The sequence below is a fragment of the Caloenas nicobarica genome, chromosome 2 (assembly GCF_036013445.1).
Source record: "Caloenas nicobarica isolate bCalNic1 chromosome 2, bCalNic1.hap1, whole genome shotgun sequence".
Lineage (NCBI taxonomy): Eukaryota > Metazoa > Chordata > Aves > Columbiformes > Columbidae > Caloenas > Caloenas nicobarica.
In genome coordinates this window covers 15854152-15873606 of record NC_088246.1, presented here as the reverse complement: position 1 = coordinate 15873606, position 19455 = coordinate 15854152, and the positions used below count along the sequence as shown (strand labels likewise).

Sequence of the window (19455 nt, the reverse complement as noted above, 5' to 3'; positions counted from 1 at the left end):
AAAATATTTTCAATTTTCCTATTAATTACTTAAATGGCAAAATATTAAAAAACATATTATTTGAGCTGGAGTTCAAATTTGAGATTTGAAGCACTATTTATAAGATATTTCCAAATCATAGCTGTGAATCCTGAAGCCATCCTCAAGAATAAACCACCAGATGTCCTTCATTTTGGATGAGAACAAAACCCAACCTGCAATGATCTCCTCCTGTTGATCTGGGGGCAGATAAAACAGAAGCAACGAGAAAAGCTGGCTGTATTTCCCAAGGCACAAAACCAGCATAGGTAAAACTGATTGTTGCTTGTATTTTCAGTGCAGTCCTAAAAGCCTTGCTTGTTTCGACTGTACACCTCTGTATTACGAACCAATGCTCCACAATCCTTTCTGGTCGTTGGTTAGAGTGCCAGTCACAAAAGCCAATAATGGTGGGAGACTATGACCAACTAAATTAAAAAAATAATTTCAACGTTAATGCTTCTGCTTCTATTTCCTAGGAGAGATTGTACCTCCAAGGTGGCTTCAAGGGCCACTGGTTAACCTGGTGCTCTGCCAGTGCTTGGAAGACAGTTGTCAAGAATTCACATGTAGATAGCCTGTCAGATCTAATTAACATGCAATTACATATTATTATATTTGAATAACAGTATAGTGCAAATGATCGGAAAAGCTACCTACCATATAAGAAAGAATGAATGCCACTTTATATGTAAAAAGTAGACAGACACATGTATCTGAGGAATCCTTGCTTCCTTTTTAATAGTAGTCTTAATAGCAACATATAATAATGAAAACTGTTTTATAAAAGACATCAGTACTGGAGTACTGACACATAGACATTAGAATTCAATAGGCATCTAGAATTATATTGAATCATTGTCCTTTGTAGTGCAGAGCTGCCTGTGATTCAATTTTGACTGCTCATTTAAAACATGTACTGGTATTCTTTGTCAGGGACAAGAGGGGGATATACAGTAAAACTTCACTTTGTGAGTCTCTTTAATACAGGCTATGTCACAAATTGCTTTACTTCATTACAAAGATAAGTTATGATAAATAATAGCTAAAGAAAAGAAAAGCTAAACTGGTGAGATGAAAAAGATTCTTCCTAATGTCTTTGAAAATCAAAATAAATATGGCAGAAAAAAATTAAAAGATTTTTCCAAACGACAAGCTAGTCAGAAGTTTCTTGTACCAGAAACTATGAGAGAAGGTGTAAAAAAACCCCAAAAAGGTCATCAGTAGGTAAGTGGAAGGAGGAAAGAAGTATGAAAGAGAAAAGTGAGTTTATTGAGTAGGCTTGAGTTAGACTATGGAGAAGAAATACAAACTGTATCTTCAAATGAAAATGGCATTCTGTGAGGTTGTTTGACAATCTGAGTGATATTCAGTCCTTTGAGTGCTTGAGCTAGGCTAAAGGGAGGAACTTTCTGCACGTCCAAAAATAGCAGAAATTGGGTCAGCCATAGAGGACAGAGTTCTGGTAGTCTTAGCGAAAGGAGCTGCAGGCATGGATGACAAGATCATGTTGAGAAACAAGGTGATGTTTCATCCTGTGGACATATTCTGTTGTTATGTTTAGCTTGTCATTGCTCTTTCTTTTCTCAAAATGCAGTTGTTTGTTTATTGAAAGTCAAGACTTTAACCAAGTGAAACGATGTGTTTCATTTCATATAACAGGGCTGATTCTAATCCACATTCCTGCTGTGACTCATTATAGCATTCTGTCCCATCCAGCTCTACTTACATTTAAAAATACTATGTTCCTGTATTAACATTTTAAATCTCTCAGACTCCCAAATGATAGGATTTATCTGATTCTCTTTGAGGAAAACTTGTGCTTCAGAAGAAAGTTTAGTAAGTGTCTTAAATTTTTGGGAAGGATTATAATTACGCCACAAGAGATTTGAATTCCAGCCCTCCCCATTCCATTAATCTTGAAAGTTAATTTTTGCTGGTGATGAAAGCTGAGGATGGGCTCAGCGTGTTAGTTAGCACACTAGTTTTCTTGTCAAACTGCTAACTTCTGACAATGATGGCAACTGCTCGTATTAGAAAACAGAAAGCCATACAGCAGACGGCGCACTGCTTTGAAAGCATATGGCATTATTTTTTTCCCTCGTTGAGCCACAGTGTAGAAGTACATGTCAAAACAACATCTATTTTAGAAAGAAAGTGGTTAGATCCCATTGTTGATTTACACTCTCTTCACACTTTATGATGAAGTCAAAACTCATGGTAACAAGAGAAAGGAGCTGATTGCAAAGGCTGAATTCATTTAGTTTTAATCCCCAAAACAAATGATGAAAAGTGATGAGAAGTGAGAAAATGCAGACATATTCAGTGAGATTAAAACAGGAGAGAATGAAGTCCAATATTTACCAAATGTGCCTGGGAAAGCTATATCCATGGGCCCACCCAGCTTTTCCTTTAAGGAAACACAGGTTTGTCCAATGGATGAGTCTATATAGCAAAACAGCTTTTACATCTTATTTTCAGACTAACGCAGCTGAGATATGGAGCAACTCTCAGCATTCCCATCTGCCAAACACTACACCAATTTGATTTTTGAGGGCACATTTTTGGTATATGATTCCCCGATCATCCCAGTGCTGCTGCACCGGTTTCTGAACAAGGTGGTATGCCCACTGTTTTCCTCAAGAAACAGGGTAGGACTAAAAAAGGGTTATGCCTCTTGAGGCAAAAATGAACTTTGTGAGCAACAATAACAAAATGGGATGGAAGACCTAATGAATGGGATTTGGGGTAAATAAGCTAAACAGTCGTGTCCTAAAAAGCCTACACTCAAAGACAAACCAAAATAGGTACATTCCCAGAAACTTTTCTGGGCCACACTCATTTTCTTTTCCTTGGCATCTAACCCAGCAATTTGTTTGCCTCTGTTCTGTAAATGTCTTGCAGTTTCTGCTTGAAACTATGAACCAGCTGCCCTTTATTCCCAAGCAACCTCCAAGATGCTTCACTTGTGACAGTACAATAGTACTTTTTACTTGGGATGGGATAACACATCAAAAACTCCATTGCTTTCTTTCAGAGGAACTTGAATCAGGCCATGACACAGAGCCCGTGAAGCTCTCAAAGCAGTCCACAGGCAGTTCAGAAATCCAACAGGTTCCCCATTGAGTTAAATAACACTATTCTCGTTCTACAGCTCAGACAAAAAAGAGGCAAAGGAAAAGTAATTCAGTGTCTCAAAGAAATTTATTCAGTGTCTGTGGAAAAGCTGCAGAATGACTCTACTTTTTTGGCAGTGTTGCATACTGCCATTGCATGGGATTTTGGAGTAACGGAGGGACCACAGAGGCACAGCACCCTTGTCAGAAATCAAGTCTGAACTACCTGTTGAGTAAACAAAACCTTTGCCATAGAGGTGAATATCCCAGGGCCAACTCCAGCCCTCAGCCATGGTACCATTCCCACAGCATCCCTCCTGCTGCCATAGGAGTCCTCCTGCTTGGCTTCATCGCAACTGTGTGTCTTTTCTATGGTCAGAGATAGAGGTGTAAAAAATTCATGCAAGCTTTTTTTTTTTTAAATGCAACTTTTTCTTTCTTACCTTTATCTTTTTCTTGCTGGAATCCATGATCATTTTCCAATCTGATCCATTGTTACTATAGCCAATTTTGAATTTTTTCATGAATACTTTGTTTTCTCGGTGCTTGCCTCCTTGGACGATTATGCCCCTCACTTGTTTTTCTTCACCAAGGTCAATCTGAAGCCATTCATTTGTATATGGATGAGTCGTTGGTGGTAGTGCCCAACCTGAACGGCTTGTTATGAGACGAGCATTTTCCGGGATCCAGTTTCGGTCAACTTGAGTAGATGCAGTAATCTGAGAGTCAGGAATGAGCCCAGACACCATACCCAACATCCCAGAGCAGGGATAATCTACAGAGAAAAAAAAAAAAAATAGTTAATCTGAACAAGCACCAAAACAGAAACAGGACGTATCACTCAGTTCAACTATAATAAGCAATTACTTATTTCTTTCTTATATAAAAAATAATATTTTTGGATTTGTATGTAATTTTCATGTGTTCAAACTTGCACATCCTAGTTTTGGCAGGAAGTACCAAAATACCATGAGTATTTCTGGCTTGATGGGAACCAAAAGGGTGAGAAAATCCTATGCTGTTCTTCTTTTCTATTCTTCTTGCTAAGGCACAGAGTGCAGGGTCACATCTGAATTTGTGAATATTTCTCTAGAAAAAACTTTGAAAATCAGGCAAAATCTGGTTGCAGATTACTTAGTTTTGGTAACATTGGAAATGGAAATATTTTATACATTCTGTAAAATATAATTTATTGCTGCACTTCAGATTTTCTTTTGTGTTTCTTTGGCGTCTCAGGCTTTCTCAAATGACACAGAAGCTAAACAGTTTCTTTTATCGTCCCAGATAAATAGAAGTTAGAAGTAGAAAAAGCTGCTAACAAGGAACTAAGATTTTCATTATAGAATGTGGCAGCAGTTCTGTTGATATTACCTTTATGTAATCTGAAAATATTTCACAGAATGACCTGCAATTCTATAACATCATAATCTGTAATCTTATTTTCCTACTGTATGGAAAGCAGTCCTAAGAAACATTTTAAGACTAAAGAAACACCATAAGGGAAAAAAAAAATCCCTAAAACTATTAAAAATTAGTGCAAATGAACTGTATTAATTGCTATAAAATGATGCTAGATATTTTTTAGAAAAAATCATATTTGTAAAAAAATCTTCAATTATTAATCTTTTCTTTAATCTGTAACTTGTATATTTGCTTTACATGTAAAACATCTTCATTTTGTTGGAGTTACAGAAATCCTAAAACTAGAAAAAAAGACATAAAAAAATTCCTGCCTTCTTTTTTTTTTTTCCCCCAAGGTAGTATTTTTATAATAATGAATGCCTTTTGCTGCTACTTCAGAAAGTACTTTGGACAGTTATTTTGGTAGTTAAATGTGTGATATAAAGGAGTTACCTTCCAATACTGATCCCTAGCGGGAACTTGACTATATGTCTAGTTGCTTGAGCAGGCTTCAGATCTCTGTGTTTGTACTTTGCAATGCTTTTAAACCTAGTTATGTATGTTTGTTTCTTGAGAAACCTGCTGAGAATTACCTACAAACAGCAGGCATGAGAGAATAAGAGAGAGGGGCTGGAGAGTTAGGAAGGAAATACAAGATGGGAATTTGCAAAATTTCAGTATATCTCAGGTATTTTGCATGGGGCTGTAAAATAATTCCAAGAAAAGTAATTAAACTTCTTTTTTTTTTTTCCCCCCCCACTTCTTAGAGCTGAACACCTAAAAGACAATTCCAAAACAACAATCAGAGAACACTAGATGTTGTTTCGGTTGTCGTGGTTTGTTTGTTTGGTTTTTTACATTTCTACATTCAGACTACAGTGGAAATAGTGAATATGCATTTCACTCATAAAAATAAAACCCACAGTATAGGCACAATAAATTCCCTTTGTTTTAAAGACCTTCCCAAGACCTACCTGTTATCTTGCAGCCATAAACTTCAAATCTCAGTGATACTCCATTTTCCCAGGACACAGGTCTAATTCGCACAAACCGTGTTAAAACTGGTTTGGCAAAAGGTCTGTAAACAACCTCAGTGGGATTGCTATTCCCTGGAAACACCTTTGTGGGGAAAGAAAAGTATATATTTGTTAGGCATTCTCTTAAATGGTGTTTATAATTCTGTGTTTTACAGCTAGTTACGATAAAAGGTCTAACAAAGGTTATATTGTGGGGGAGGATGAGACAAAAGACTTGTGTGGGGAATGTTTTCGTTAAACTCCTAACACAATTTTTGCAGACAGATAAGCTTTCCTTGGGGAGGAAAAAAGAAGATGTAAGGTGTTCAATGGTACTAAAAAATACTTGCTACCTGTGGAGTCCCATATCACACCATAAGGCTACAGAGCAGACCAGAGCTCAGGGCCACCTGAGAGCAGGAGCTCACCTGAGTGCAACCAGGGTCCGTCCACTCCCTGCCCATTTTGAGGTGTTCCTGATGCCCGGATCTGTATGCAGGAATGACATACACTGGTCTTTGTCACCCAAGGACTGATGAGTCCTGGAAGAATCCTTGAATACCCTGTTACGGCAGGTTTATTCCCTGTACACTCATAGAATGATGCAAAAAGCTACAGAACCTCAGGCCCAAATTAAAGGTTTGGATTTCAGGTAGACTACACGAAAATCCCATATGGAGTTAAGACAAAAGCATATATTATTTTACTGTCCTTGGGCTTAAGACTTTTACAGAGTGTATCATGCAAACCTTGCTTTGCTAACCTTCCATTTAAAAACACTTTTTAACAAGTACTCAGACTTTCCTTCTTCTTGCATACGGAGATGGAAGTCTATTTAAAATCTATATAGCAGGCACTAAGATTTTCTGTGTCCCCTGAGGCTAACAGTCAGATTAGATGAACAATGAGACTTCCACAAGAAGGGACAGGACTGTGCTGTGCTTTCATGTTGAGGATCCTGCCGACACGCTTCTTCCTAGCAGGGCCGAAACCTTGCCATGTTCTAGCCCAAAGAAGGTGATTCAGTTTCCTGCTTCTTCCTCATGTAGAGAGGAACAATTTCCTGTTGTTTTCCATGGATACAAACCTCTCTCCTTTTATGGGAGATTCTCCCATTTCTTATACACACTGTCTACTTTCCTGTTTGTTACTTGCAATAACTGCACTAATTTGGAGCGGAGGCCAGAGGACACAGCTGTCCACTCATCAGGCTCAGTTATACCTCAAGTAATTTAATACAGGAGGTTCATATCTAGCAAGAGATTTTAAATGGATTTACATTTCTTTTCAGCAACTTTTCTTTTCTCTAGGAGGACCTGCTGTAGTTTTCTCAAGATCTGCATCTGACAGGGGAAATGAGTCTTTTCTCAAAAGTACGGAACTCCTAAGATGTGGATAGTGCAACAGTCATGTGAGGCTTCCTTGAAGAGATCTGTGGCTTTCGCTTTTGTTGTTCCTTCAGTCGCCAAGTCTCCTTAACTTTTCTTTTGAATAAAAATATCAGAAGGAGACTGGCGTGTAATTTTTTCTTTTCCTGATCAACAGCAAAATATTGCCATTTTAGAAACCTGATTTTTTTATAAAACCTCTGAAGAAGCAACATAAGTTTAGGAAGTGTTCTCCCCAATTAAAGAGAGCATGTACAATAGAAACTCATGTAAAATACACTCTTGGAGAGTTTACAAATTGAGGCTGGTAATGAAAATCAGACATGGTCTGATTCTGAAAGAGGCACTTGTTGAGATTACACGAACCAGAGCCAGGAAACCTTGTGTCTCATAGCAGCAGCAGTGTTGGCTCTCTTATGACTTTGGGCAGATCAGTTATTGTAACTTTATATATCATTACATAGTGCGTACATTGTGGCATTTGACCTTCTAAAGCCCTGCTTTATACAATCAGGATAATACCTGTCAAAGAGAAGCTTTCAGGATTCATTTTTTTATTGTTTTACAAAGTGCTTCAAAGAAGAAATATGTATGTGTTAAACGCTGCTACCATTTTGATTAGATAAATGTGGTGGATTTGGCATAGCACTTGCAGATAAATCAGGAACAAACCAGTAACCAAATATTTACAGCTAGATATGGTTACACTGATAGAGTTAATATTAAACAGTTCTTCTGGGTCTTCAGAGAAGGATCACAAAAAAGCTGTTTTGAAGGGAGGCACCACAAAACATTTCCAGTTGCATCAGCCCCTGGCAGCCTCTGGGAATGCTGCTCCGGGCACATCCTGAGCGAGGTGGGAAGGGAGGCACAGCCTCACTGGGACTATTCATGTGAGAGTTGGAGCAGAACTGACTTCTCAGTAACGAGCTTTATGCTCATGGTAGTAGATAATGAAGACTGTTCTTATGAGTGTCTAAAGCTGTGTCGTTGAGAGCAAATCCACTGATAAATGGAAAGGTGATAAAAATCTATAAGGATGGAAAGATGTGCCTAATTATCTGTCTGCATGACCACCATCACTGAGACGCTTGGAAGTCTAACAAAGTACTAATGGCTTTGCCAGCACTCCTGCAAGACAGCAGGGCTACGTGCAGGGGCCGAGGCACTAACACACTGCATATCCAGAGCTTCACTGCAGATAAGGGACCTAGATATTTTTAAAAGGTTCCCTATAATGTTTTCCTCAAGGACACATAGATAATCTAAGGCAAACCGGGAAACAGCAGCACACTCCAGGGAAAAGACCCAGACCACTCAAATTCTGGTGGATATGACAGGGCAGCACATCGCACCCTTTCTAGGGTACTCCAGGCTTTGGATGAACAATTTTTGGGGCCCATTACTACTGAGACAATAACTATCTTTTGGATTTGGGATATGGTCAACCCTGATCATACTGATTAAACCTGTCATACTTTATTCCTCTTTTTTTTTTTTTAACAACTGATAGTAACTAAACAGTTCAATAACCTATTTCTTGGCCAAAGAGAGGTAAAAGAGAAAAGACTTACTACAGGCTTGTTTCCTTCCTTCAGTGTAATCCAGTCCTCTCCATTGGAGCTGACGTCTACACGGTATGTTTTCAGATAATATTCTTTCTTTGTTTCCTTTGAGATGGCTCCTTGGGTCCCAATTCCAGAAACAAAGCGGAGCAGGCCTAGATCTACCTGTGGTAAGGAATTAATTGGGACATGAGGACAACCTATTCAGAGCATAACAGTAATGCAGAAGTGACAACCCCCCCATGTTTTACAGACATAATAAGGATTTGATATAAATGAATTTGCAGCATATTGTTGATAATAACATAGCCATAATCTCCTCTTTTGTAAACAGTGTCATCACAGGAGATGGGAACATTTGCCTGATTAGCCAGGAGGGCTATTCACATGCCAGAGAATTATCTTTCCTCTACGGCAGTGGAACCAGAGACCCCATCAGTGTGAGTGGGAACCACCAGACTGCAGAGAAGTTACTAGAGAAGTTCCTCAAGGACCAGTCGGGTGAACAATCTTACTTAATACTTTCACTAACTATCTGGCATAGATACTAGTGAAATTCACTGAGGACACAAAGCTGTAAGGCATTGTCAATACAGAGGAGCATCATGCAGTGAGAACTGAATGACCCTGAGGGCTGGAATATTAGAAATTGTATGAAACTTAATAGCACAATATCAAAGTTGTGCACTTAGAGAATGATAACAAGAATTCTACTAAAACCCAGGAGCCCATCACTTGCAAACAAAAGAGGAGAAAAGAACCCCATGGTGTATTAGTTAGTCACAAGATAATTACAAATCACTGTGTGATTTTGTTGGGAAAAAGGCAAATGAGTTGCTCACACCATACAATGCATTTGAAGAAAATAGAAAGAAGCATTAGCACGTGCAATAATTCTGTTCCAACTGTCAAAAGTAGTCAACTTCAATTATTAGAAAATAATTGCAATTTTAACTTGATGGAAAAATGGATGCTATGATGTGCACATGAATGTGTGTTAGAGGCTTTCTCTCTTCACTCATTCTCTGTCTTTCTCCTCTCATGAAGTTACATTGCAACCAAATGGACAAGTGATTTAGGTTAACCTTTCCCTCCCCCAGTTATTAGTTTGTCATCCAGATCTGTTTCCTCATCTAGTTCACCCTGTGGCATCGCATAAGCTGTACCAGCATAGTTGAGAGGAGGATGTGAGGTGCAGGAGTGTGGCTGCTCAAGTCAGTTCTGCTGGCAAAATAAATCTTTGTCCCAGTGCACAAGTCTAGATGCCAAATGGCTGAAACTAGTCACAAAACTGTCTCACAGCCAGGCTGGTGACCACAGCTTTGAAACACCTGCCATTTCCTTTCTTTAGCCATAACAACAAACCAACTAAAATCAAATTAATCACCATCTTTCTCTGCAGATAGAACTTTCTCTTTGTTTATTAAAGCAAACCATTTAATTTCAATATAAAATGACACTATTGACAAAATATTAATCAAAGTGATTTATTCCCCTAAACTTCAGTTGTCCACGTTGTAGTAGGATAATAATCAGTTGAATTAATGCTTCTCAAATGAATGTCTCATGAATGTCTTGGGCTTTTTCATTATTTCCAAAGTACGCAGGATGCAGAATATATGTCCCCTGTGTCCCACAGGCATCGTTTTTCCTGGATGTATGTCATATATCCAAAGGCACTGGAGCAGTTAAATCAACATGCTCTGCATTCTCTCTCAAAAGGCTGAAGGAAGTGCTATTGAGGACAGACTGGCTGCTCTCTCAATGGCCATGTCATGCAAGGCATTTTCAAGTCTTCCAACACAAGAATAGCAGCCTTGTGTGTGACAGATAGAACCAGCTTTCAGGACAAAGCTCCTGCCCCAGTTTTAAGGCTGGTAAAGTCTGTATGTAACATTTTAGCCCTTGTCTTTAGGGGTGAAATACTACAACATTTTGTTTTGTCGTGATAAAAAAATTCAAGCTTAAAAATATCCCAGCACCACCTCACAAAAACAATCAAGTGATTTAAAGTAACTAGAGTGTCTCAGATGTTAGATTGTTGCAATCTGAAAGTTAATGGGGGAATCTGGGCATCATTGCGCTGAGCAATCTCAGCTTAACTTCAAATGCTCTCCAAACTGTACTCTGCTGATTGTAAAGTGTGCTGCACTGAGTTATGTCCAATGCCACATTCACTTCCAGGCTGAAGTGCACTTGAAAATCTGGAAGTCTGAGGGAGCGCAGAGCTAAGTTATTTAAATGATCTGCTTCTCTTACAATTTGAAACAGCTCTTCAGTTTTGAAATGATTAGGGTCCCAAGCCTGTACCATTCCAACTGATTTGAAATGATTCTAGTAGGGGCTTTTTAATATACAGTAAGTACTTCATTGTGAATAAAGTCAAGCAATGGCCTTTTACAAGAGTTCTAGGTATTTGAAGCTGAGTTAAAATTTAACATTGGGGGCTTAGGGGAAGGTTTGATTAGTAGGTGTCTGAGCTAACAATTACAGCTACCATCACTGACTGTTCAGGGGACTCAGGCTTATCCCATCAAAGAACTTCAGGTTCCCAAATTTTGCTTGATCACAAATGCTGGTATTCAATACAACCCCTTAACTCTTAGAATCATAGAATAATTTTGGTTGGAAGAGACCCTTAAGATCATTAAGTCCAACCATAACCTAAATCTACCACTAAACCATGTCCCTAAGAGCTTCATCTATATGTCTTTTAAACACCTCCACAGCCCTAAATATCCTACAGCATCTATCCTACTGTCCAGAACTAAGTCCTAAACACATAAAGGATTTATATATCTACCTTCATGCCTAAAACCTGGCAGCGTTCAAAAGGTAGGCAGAAATTCTCCTGCCAGAAGTTAACAACTCACTGTGAGAGAGAGACACTCTAAGAAGACCTCTAATTTATGGCCTGTAGGTAGGGAAGAGGCAACCTCATAAGCACTCCTGGCCCCAGTAGCTGAGTAATAGAGTACAGGAGGAGAGGGGCATCTCTCGTCATTGGGGAGAACATCTCTTCACATACATGTGCTCTCTCCAGAACAGCAAAGCTTTACGCACTTCTTGAAAAGTGCAACTATATCAACAGCAGTCATCTCCTGGAGTGCCTGGGGGCTGACGGCTCGAGTGTTCCGCTGCGTGCCATGGCTTTAAACCCCTTGCAAAAGCAAGCTGTAACCCCAGACCTGCCACATGCCAGGGGGTGTTTGCTCAGAAGCTGACAGAGGAAAAAAGAATAACCTTTCTCCATCAGTATTTTGTGAGAAAGCAGCAGTGCAAACAAGAAAGAAGGGATTAAGCAACAGAGAAGCAGAAGGGTTGGAGTTTTTAAGTACTAACTCTGACTCAATGCAGCGGTCCAGGAGAGAGGCAGAGCTTAAGGTGTTTTCCTTCCTTGGGCAGTTCTCTGCAGTGGCCTCCAGAGGAACTGCTCCTCTCCAGGTGCAAATAAACAGAACCGCAACACTAAGCACCCCTCTGTGGTGCCTGAGTATGTTTATAAATCAAGCCCTAAATGTACCAATCTTCTTCTCTAAGTCAGATGACAGAAATAAATTATGTAGAAGACTACCTTGGAAACTGCATGACACATCTTAAGGGGCTGTTAAGTTCACCTTCATTAATCACTTTGTGATGCATTTTTTTTTTCAATGTCTTTTGAAACTTTGCTTTTTGTAAAATGCAAAATTGCGCAAAAAATGCACATTCTAAATGTCACAGGGACTGCTCAGAGTTGGAGTTCAACTATATCAGCCGCTATTAACAACTGGAACCTGAAAGTACCAGAATGTAGCTGTGGTAAGACACAGCTCTTCTGCATCGTGTTATCCAGAGGAATCATTGCAGAGAGCAGCAGCTCTAGTGCAGATGTGTCACCAAACAGATAGAAGTTCTTATGTTTTTGGGGGACTTATGCCTATAGAGTCCAACTGTCTGCATAATTGCCAGTCAGCTAAGTACGTCCCCTCCATAGAGGTCTCCAAGTGTTAACACAACCAGAGGTAACCCATTTTTCTTAGATCCAGTCTCCTCCAGCTGAGATAGTAATACAAATCTTTAACAACTAGCTTTTTGTTTTGACCTTTTTGTCCTTTTGTTTAAAAAACTTGTGTTTCACGTTAAAATGAACTGTGGAGAGGGTGGTGATGAAATACAGTACTTTTGAAGATGAACATCAAATACATTTCCCTGCAATTATTTGACATTTAACTTTCCGCACATATGATAAACAAACATCTGGTATTTATTTTAGAGGATGCAAGCAATTTTCTAAGTTATTACATGCTGTATGGCTGTGATCTGAGATAGGCAGCTGTCTCCAAAACTGAAATCTTGACATTTCATTTCCATGACCAGGGTTTTAGCTTTGACTAACTGCAATATGTCGCTAGGTTTTTTTTGTTCACTTTCATTCAGATTAAAAAGCATATCTCTCTTGGAAAATTATGCCTTAGGGCCTTATCCAAAAACATAGCCTTTGATAACTGCCTGTGCTGCAATGTGACCGCCTTTATTTGTAAGTACAAGACTGGGAGTAGACTTGTCTATAGGAATGAGCCCCTAACATAAGAAATGAGGAACACCTCAAGTGTGTGATTTTTTTGTGGAGAGAAATGTTCATGTAAAAAAAAGCTTCAGTTGTTTCTACTTCTAAAATCAATTTACTTCCTGCAAGAGCATATTGCAAGACACTAGCTGTTTCTGCATATGAATTACTTCCTCTCTGTTTATTCTGCAACATCTTTTAGCATTCAGGAAAAATATTTTTATTGCTGTCTTACTGTCTCCAAAAGATGTAGGTGAGTGACACATTTTTAAGACATAGATATGCAAGGGGTGGCATATGTGTTTTATTAGGGACCAGTTAAAGAGAAGAAAAAAGAATAACATTTAGCTCTGCACAGTGTATCATGTAGCAAATCTTAGCAAACTGCTGGATTAAGAACAACACAAAACATACACGACTTTAATATTGTTGCTTCTTGTCGCCACACATAACCATGTCATGGTGTGGAAGTCCTTATTTTCAGAATGAAAATCTGCTTTGCTTAATAAAATATAGTCATTGAGGGGAATGTAGCAAGGAAGCAGTTTTACCAGCTTTTAACACTCCTACTGTAGGTCTGTTCAACAGCCTGAGAAAATAAAGGACAAAGTGCTGGGGTTTGATTAACAACAGGAAGATTTGGTTGTGGGCATCTCTTGTGGCTTGAAAAGCTATATAATCTGTCACTTGACACAACATACCAAAGTAAATATTTTTAAAGAACTGTGTCATTTCCCTAGATAGCATACAGTGCTCTGAGTCAGATTAACTGTTGTGATGCTTCACTGTTCTTCTGTCAAATATTTAATTAAGCAAGAGTTAATATTTCTTATTAGGTGCTGCTGTTGATTTGACCAATCATGGTCTCCCATGATGTATATACAACCGTCACTTAATTCCTTTATTTATTGAGCTTTAAGTAAAGAAGAATATAATGCTTAGTAAAAATGGCTCAGGGTCTAGTAGAAATTCTGAAAATAGTTTCATTAACTTGGTTGGAAAATTACTTCCAAAAGTCTTTGTCCTTGAAATGAATAGTCATCGCAAGAGCACAACTTCTTCATCAATGACAAGGTGTTAATATTCATCTTGGGTTTAAGTGAAAAGAGTTAAGGCTGTAAACCATGGCAGATCTTCGTGCAAAAGTGAGGAGAAAATGTTGCTGTCACTGAGATCTCTCCTGAGTCAATGAAGTCTTTCTCATTGACCCTGACAGCAACATCCTGGAAGCCCCAGAAGAGAAAGCAGCTAATCACATGCTCAACTTCTAGTCTGCGCCCAACAAATGTCCTCAGTCAGTATGCTTTGCTGAACTGATGCTTATGTGACTTGGCAAAAATGGGGAAGCATGAAAGAGAAGATGAACAAACATTCACGCCAAAGAAATAGGAATGCTTGGCAGCAGAAAGGAGATGAACTTTCTTTAGCAGTTGAAATATTCCTCACGATCTTCACCTTCTGCCCAAATCCTTTTCTGCAGCAGAAAAAATGTAAGTGTAAAGACTCTCTCAACTGAAAACAAAGAATAGACTCAAAGGATGCTGTCTCATTGAGAAACTGATGCTGGATTGCAGTATTGAGAATAGTATTCTTTTTTAGAGGCAGATCAGACAGAGAAAATTTAAGATAATGATGAAAAAGTATGGCTGATCTACATAAGAGAACTTCAGTCACTATTATGGGGCTGGTTCAAGAAGGAAAAGATGCAGAAAGTGTAAGAAAAATGTAATTCAGAAACAAAAAAGAAAAAATAAAAGACAAGAAAAAAAGAAAGAAAAGGCCTGTGTGTTTCTGACAGAGAAAAGATAATGCTTGTGTGGGCTGTGTTGCATCTGGATTCATGGCACATTCTCCCACTCTTATGTTAATTTTTTTTGCATAAATCAGAAGCAACTAATTAAAAAAGAAATATTTAATTCTGACATGTTCTTTGAACTGGTGTTCCATCTGGTTCTGTTTGAATAGTAAAATCTGCTGTAGTTGTAAAAATTGGCAAGCAGCACTCTGGTGAAGAGAAACAAAAGAGACTCAGTACAGCAGGTTAATACACTAGCAGTTCAACTTGAGACATTTCCAGAATTCAGCAAACCAAATCACTCCAGTATGGAAACTATAAAGATCAAATGAGAAAGAGAAATGCTGCGAGTGGGCCAGGAGAAGCACTGCCACTGGTACACATTAGCTCTGTGTGGTATTTTTAGTGTGAGTCTTTGACGGAGTTTGGTTTAAACGCAAGGCCAGTGCAATGCTCCCCTGAAACGGGCTCACTGCATTGTCTGAAGTGCCTCCAGTGCACACGCAGTGACAGGGAACGATCCTTCTGCTATTCATTTGCAAGCTCCACCTTATGCATTCATCTGGTGCTCTGATGTAACATGATCATTATTCAGAAGACTCAGAAAATACCTTCTTCTTAATTTTTTTTTACTTGAAAACTACTTAAAATCTGTTAACAAAGGGAGTAAAATTTAATCGTATGGGGATTTCTATAGACTCTGGGATCTAAGTAATCAGCATCTTATGCCATTTGAACCCTCTCTGTAGCAGTGAAGAGAAAGGCTGATTAACTCCCAGTGCTTTAGAAAAAGATTGGTTTACATCTTGCAGGAGCATATCTTGCTGTGAAATATTGCTTCTTTAAAATGAAAACCTTTGATTCGGCACTACATTAAATTGCAAATGGATAACCTAAGACATGTACAATGACTTGGTCAAAAAGGGGGAATGTGAATGGCCCCTTCCTTTCTCCAGCTAAGATACTTAGGGACCCTTGCTGAGCAATAAATGAGTCAGGAACGTAATACTTTTAATTAACGTTTTCTGAATACTTAATTGTAATTTACATTTAATTTTAAACCTGAGCTTAATCCTCTGATCTGGAATGAAGACAACTATTTAGTGCAGCTTGAATGTAACCTTCCCTACTTTGTGTTAGAAACTATAGAAAAGCGAAACTCTATAGCAATACTTGCAGAACCATTCTTTTCTGAGAGAAGGACATAATTGTAGGACTTTTCCCCCCCCTCAAGTGTACTGAGCAACTAACACACAAATGGGAAACAAGTAATCCAAAGCTTCTCTATCAGACTGCTTCACATGTGAATAAATGGGCTTTGCGTGGAAAACACTGGATTTTTTGCCTAATAAGTTATTCTGCAGCATTTTTTTGCCAGCCGCTGTCCTGCTGAAATCAGAGAGTACAGGCAGCAGGGCTTGATTTATAATATGGTTTGGTATTTTGAGTGTAAGTACAATATTACACATCCATAAACTCATGGAAATAGCCTTTGCTTCTTCCTGTTCTACAGCATACCTATGTTAATTGCATAGGAAGCTGGTGAGGGGACGACATACTGTGCTGAACTGAAGCTCTCCTGTCTCAGACAGCACACCTTGGTGGTGTAGATAGATCTGACTGTGCAATCACTGTGTCCAGAGCAAGCTCCAGTGAAATCACTGGAATTTGCTACAATTAGATATTTCTGAAAGATCAGGGTTTGGATTTTCTACAAAAAATAGCAACAAAATTAGGACAAAGTGCCAGTGTCTAAGATTTAATACTTTTTAAGCCTAATTTCACTGGTAATTGGAACAGGTGTATAACCTGTGTCACATAGAAATATACGTATTTATTTGTGATCAACTTTCTCATCTTGGAAAATCGTCACATTCTCTTTAAATCAGTCAGTCATCCACAGGAGTCTACATTCATTTATTCTCTGTTAAATGGAACTGTCAGTTCTGTTGCACCAAAATTCGATTTTCTATCTCATACACATTGTGTATGATGATTTTAATTTACTACTGGGTCACCAAGCAAGTCACTGCTTTTTTAAAATATGAGTTTCTGCTACCTTCTAGAAAAATATCAGATAGCTGCAGTTAGATGGTGTGATGAGGGAACTGTAAATGTACAGTGAAAAATGAGAGATGAAGACTATACATGCAAAGATAATTTTGCTTTTTCCTTGGTATGTCCCTCATAGTTCTGAGGAAATGCACACGTATAAACACTTCTGAGGCTGTGATTTGAAAGACCGGCTGCAGAGACCGGTGCTCTTGTCCCATGCCAGAGAGGGAAGGGGACAGCAGAAGGGATGGCACAGGCCAGTGACTACTGAGACAACTTCCCACTGATGCCAAAACAAACCAGGGGGACTGGCTGCCCCCAGCTCTGCCCTTCTCTCACCAAAGCCCACTCAAACTCCAGCCATGGGGATTTAATTTCCAGGGTTTCTCTGGCCAAAGAAAGGTGCCTGGTTTGTGTACCTCCACCCTCATCCTCCAAAAGTTGCTCTATCTACAGTTATGTAAAGAGCAAAGCTATTGATAAGTGCAGTGGCTTTTGAAAATAAACAAAAGATATATTTTCTTAGTTAAGCCTATCATGAAAGGGGGAAACACTCCCATAGACATCTAATTTTTATGGCTTGAAAAGAGTATTTTAGGATTATTCTGTGCTATGTCAGCCCTTCAACCCATAGCTTGAGCATGCTGCTGTCTGTGTTGAGGCTGAAAGCTGCCTTAGTCTATAGGACAATAATCTATAACCTCAATATGACCTATTAAAACATGCCTGGGTTTTATATGTGATAGGACAAATTGATCTTTTCAGCAACTTCAGAGGATCCACACCAGAAATGAATTTGGCCCAAGGTGTCCAACACAGGAGGCTGCAATGAAATGACCAGACTCCATAGGTACAGCTGGTTGGTGGAAGTTATATGTAAACGGTGCTTCTCTGATGAGACGCCAATTGTTCCTGAAAACAGAGGAACTGAACCCCAACTTAATGTTTGATGAACTGAGTTTTCTCTGCTAAGAGGTTTTGTTTATCAGACAGTTATGAAGTTTACTCTGATGACTTTTTAAAGAATTTTTTAAAACCTTGAATGAAAATATTAGAGGTAAAGCAAAAATGGAAGTATTTCTCTGATGAAATATACTTTTTTCTTTTTTTTTCATGGGAGGATGACAAATTGCTTTCTGAAGGGCAGGTATTTACCCCTTGGAAGAAATCTCATTTATCCTTCCACTTTACCTATTTTGCTACTGCTGTGAAAATGTCACCTAATGGGCAGAACAGAATTAAATTGGGACAGAAAAGCAGGATGACACAAGGACAGGGGAGGCAAATAATAGCTCAGCAACAGAAAATCTGGAGCATGGATGCTGGGATGGGGAAGGGCCCCTAGGACTCATGAACTCTTCAGCTTCATGCTACTGTGCAAGTGTGGAAAGCATGAATAAAAATGCACAATTGCCTCTGTGAAGCACTCAGCAGTACACCTATCATCTCCAACCCAGGGTCGGCCCCATGAGAACAGAGACCTTTAGCTTGGTAACAACTCTGCTTATTAGAACATGCCTCAGCTGTGCGTTCCTACCCCAGGCTGTGTTTCCAGCCACTGCTCTCAGTCACTTCTAGCCTTGAGCTGTACCTCACCCACAGTTTGACACCTGCCTAGTCTTGTACATTAATTTATTTCTGCTGGACACAGAAAAGTCTCCTTCCGAGATACCTTCCTTCACATCTGCAGAAGGTTCTGGCTGTGGTGGAGCAGATGTGTTCCAGCGCCTGGTAGCTGGGTGGGCAAGGCTGCCTCAGCCTCCATGGGATGGGCAAGCCATCTGGGAGAGAGCCCTCCTACCAAGCAGAATGGCACAAACAACGGATTTTTTGGCTTGATGGCAGCTTAAAAACCAGTAAACAGTAACAAATGTTTTGAGTCAAGCCAACATGTGAATCTGGTGAATGGCAAAAAAAAAAACCAGAGAGAGAGAAAAATAATTTTGTACAGTTTTTTTAAGTGGCTTTAATTTCTGTGAAAGAAAGTAGAAGAAAAAATGTGATTTAAAAACAACCCTGTGGTACTTAGTTTAAGAACATATTTAAAGGTTTTAATTCCTTTCCCTCCTGGAACCAACTAGTGAAAGTGAGATAAATTTACAAAATTATTTTAGTAGTTGCTGAATCAGTGCTTTTGCAGGACACATTTTTAATTCGCTATCTCAGCTCTAAAAGGCCATCTGTCTTGCAGCCGTTGAGGGGATGTAGGGCTGGACTGGGAAGTGGATGCATAGGTAATTACAGAGTTATATACAAACTATGCAGATCTCTGTATAATGGTTCCCCTGAAAGAACTGAAACTATTATAATGATTAGGCTAGTAGTGGAGGCTCGGAGGGGCTCTACTTCTGCTGCTCCTCCATATGTTGCACGCAGGCTTGCTCGAAGCTACACAGGACTCCCCTCTGTATTAGGGCTGATGCTGAAACATGTCAAAGGGAGGTAGAGGGGATTTTCTTCTAAAGTGCATTTTGCACCTGCGCTTCTGGAGCAATAAGCCTGGGTTCTCTGAGCATCCTTTCAGCCTTCCCAGAATGACAAATCTATGGCTG

The 19455-nt window shown here is 39.2% G+C and overlaps 1 protein-coding gene across 4 annotated transcripts in view; it reads right to left on the bottom strand.

Moving 5' to 3' along the window:
- NRP1 (neuropilin 1) overlaps nucleotides 1-19455 on the bottom strand; it is a 115085-nt gene that overhangs the window by 25756 nt on the left and 69874 nt on the right. For all 4 annotated transcript variants that reach the window (XM_065627623.1, XM_065627624.1, XM_065627626.1 and 1 more), the window contains exons 8-10: nucleotides 8514-8669; nucleotides 5510-5654; nucleotides 3578-3909 (exon numbers count right to left, since the gene is read on the bottom strand). In XM_065627623.1, the coding sequence (XP_065483695.1) occupies nucleotides 3578-3909; nucleotides 5510-5654; nucleotides 8514-8669 (633 nt within the window). The remainder of the gene's footprint in view (nucleotides 1-3577; nucleotides 3910-5509; nucleotides 5655-8513; nucleotides 8670-19455) is intronic.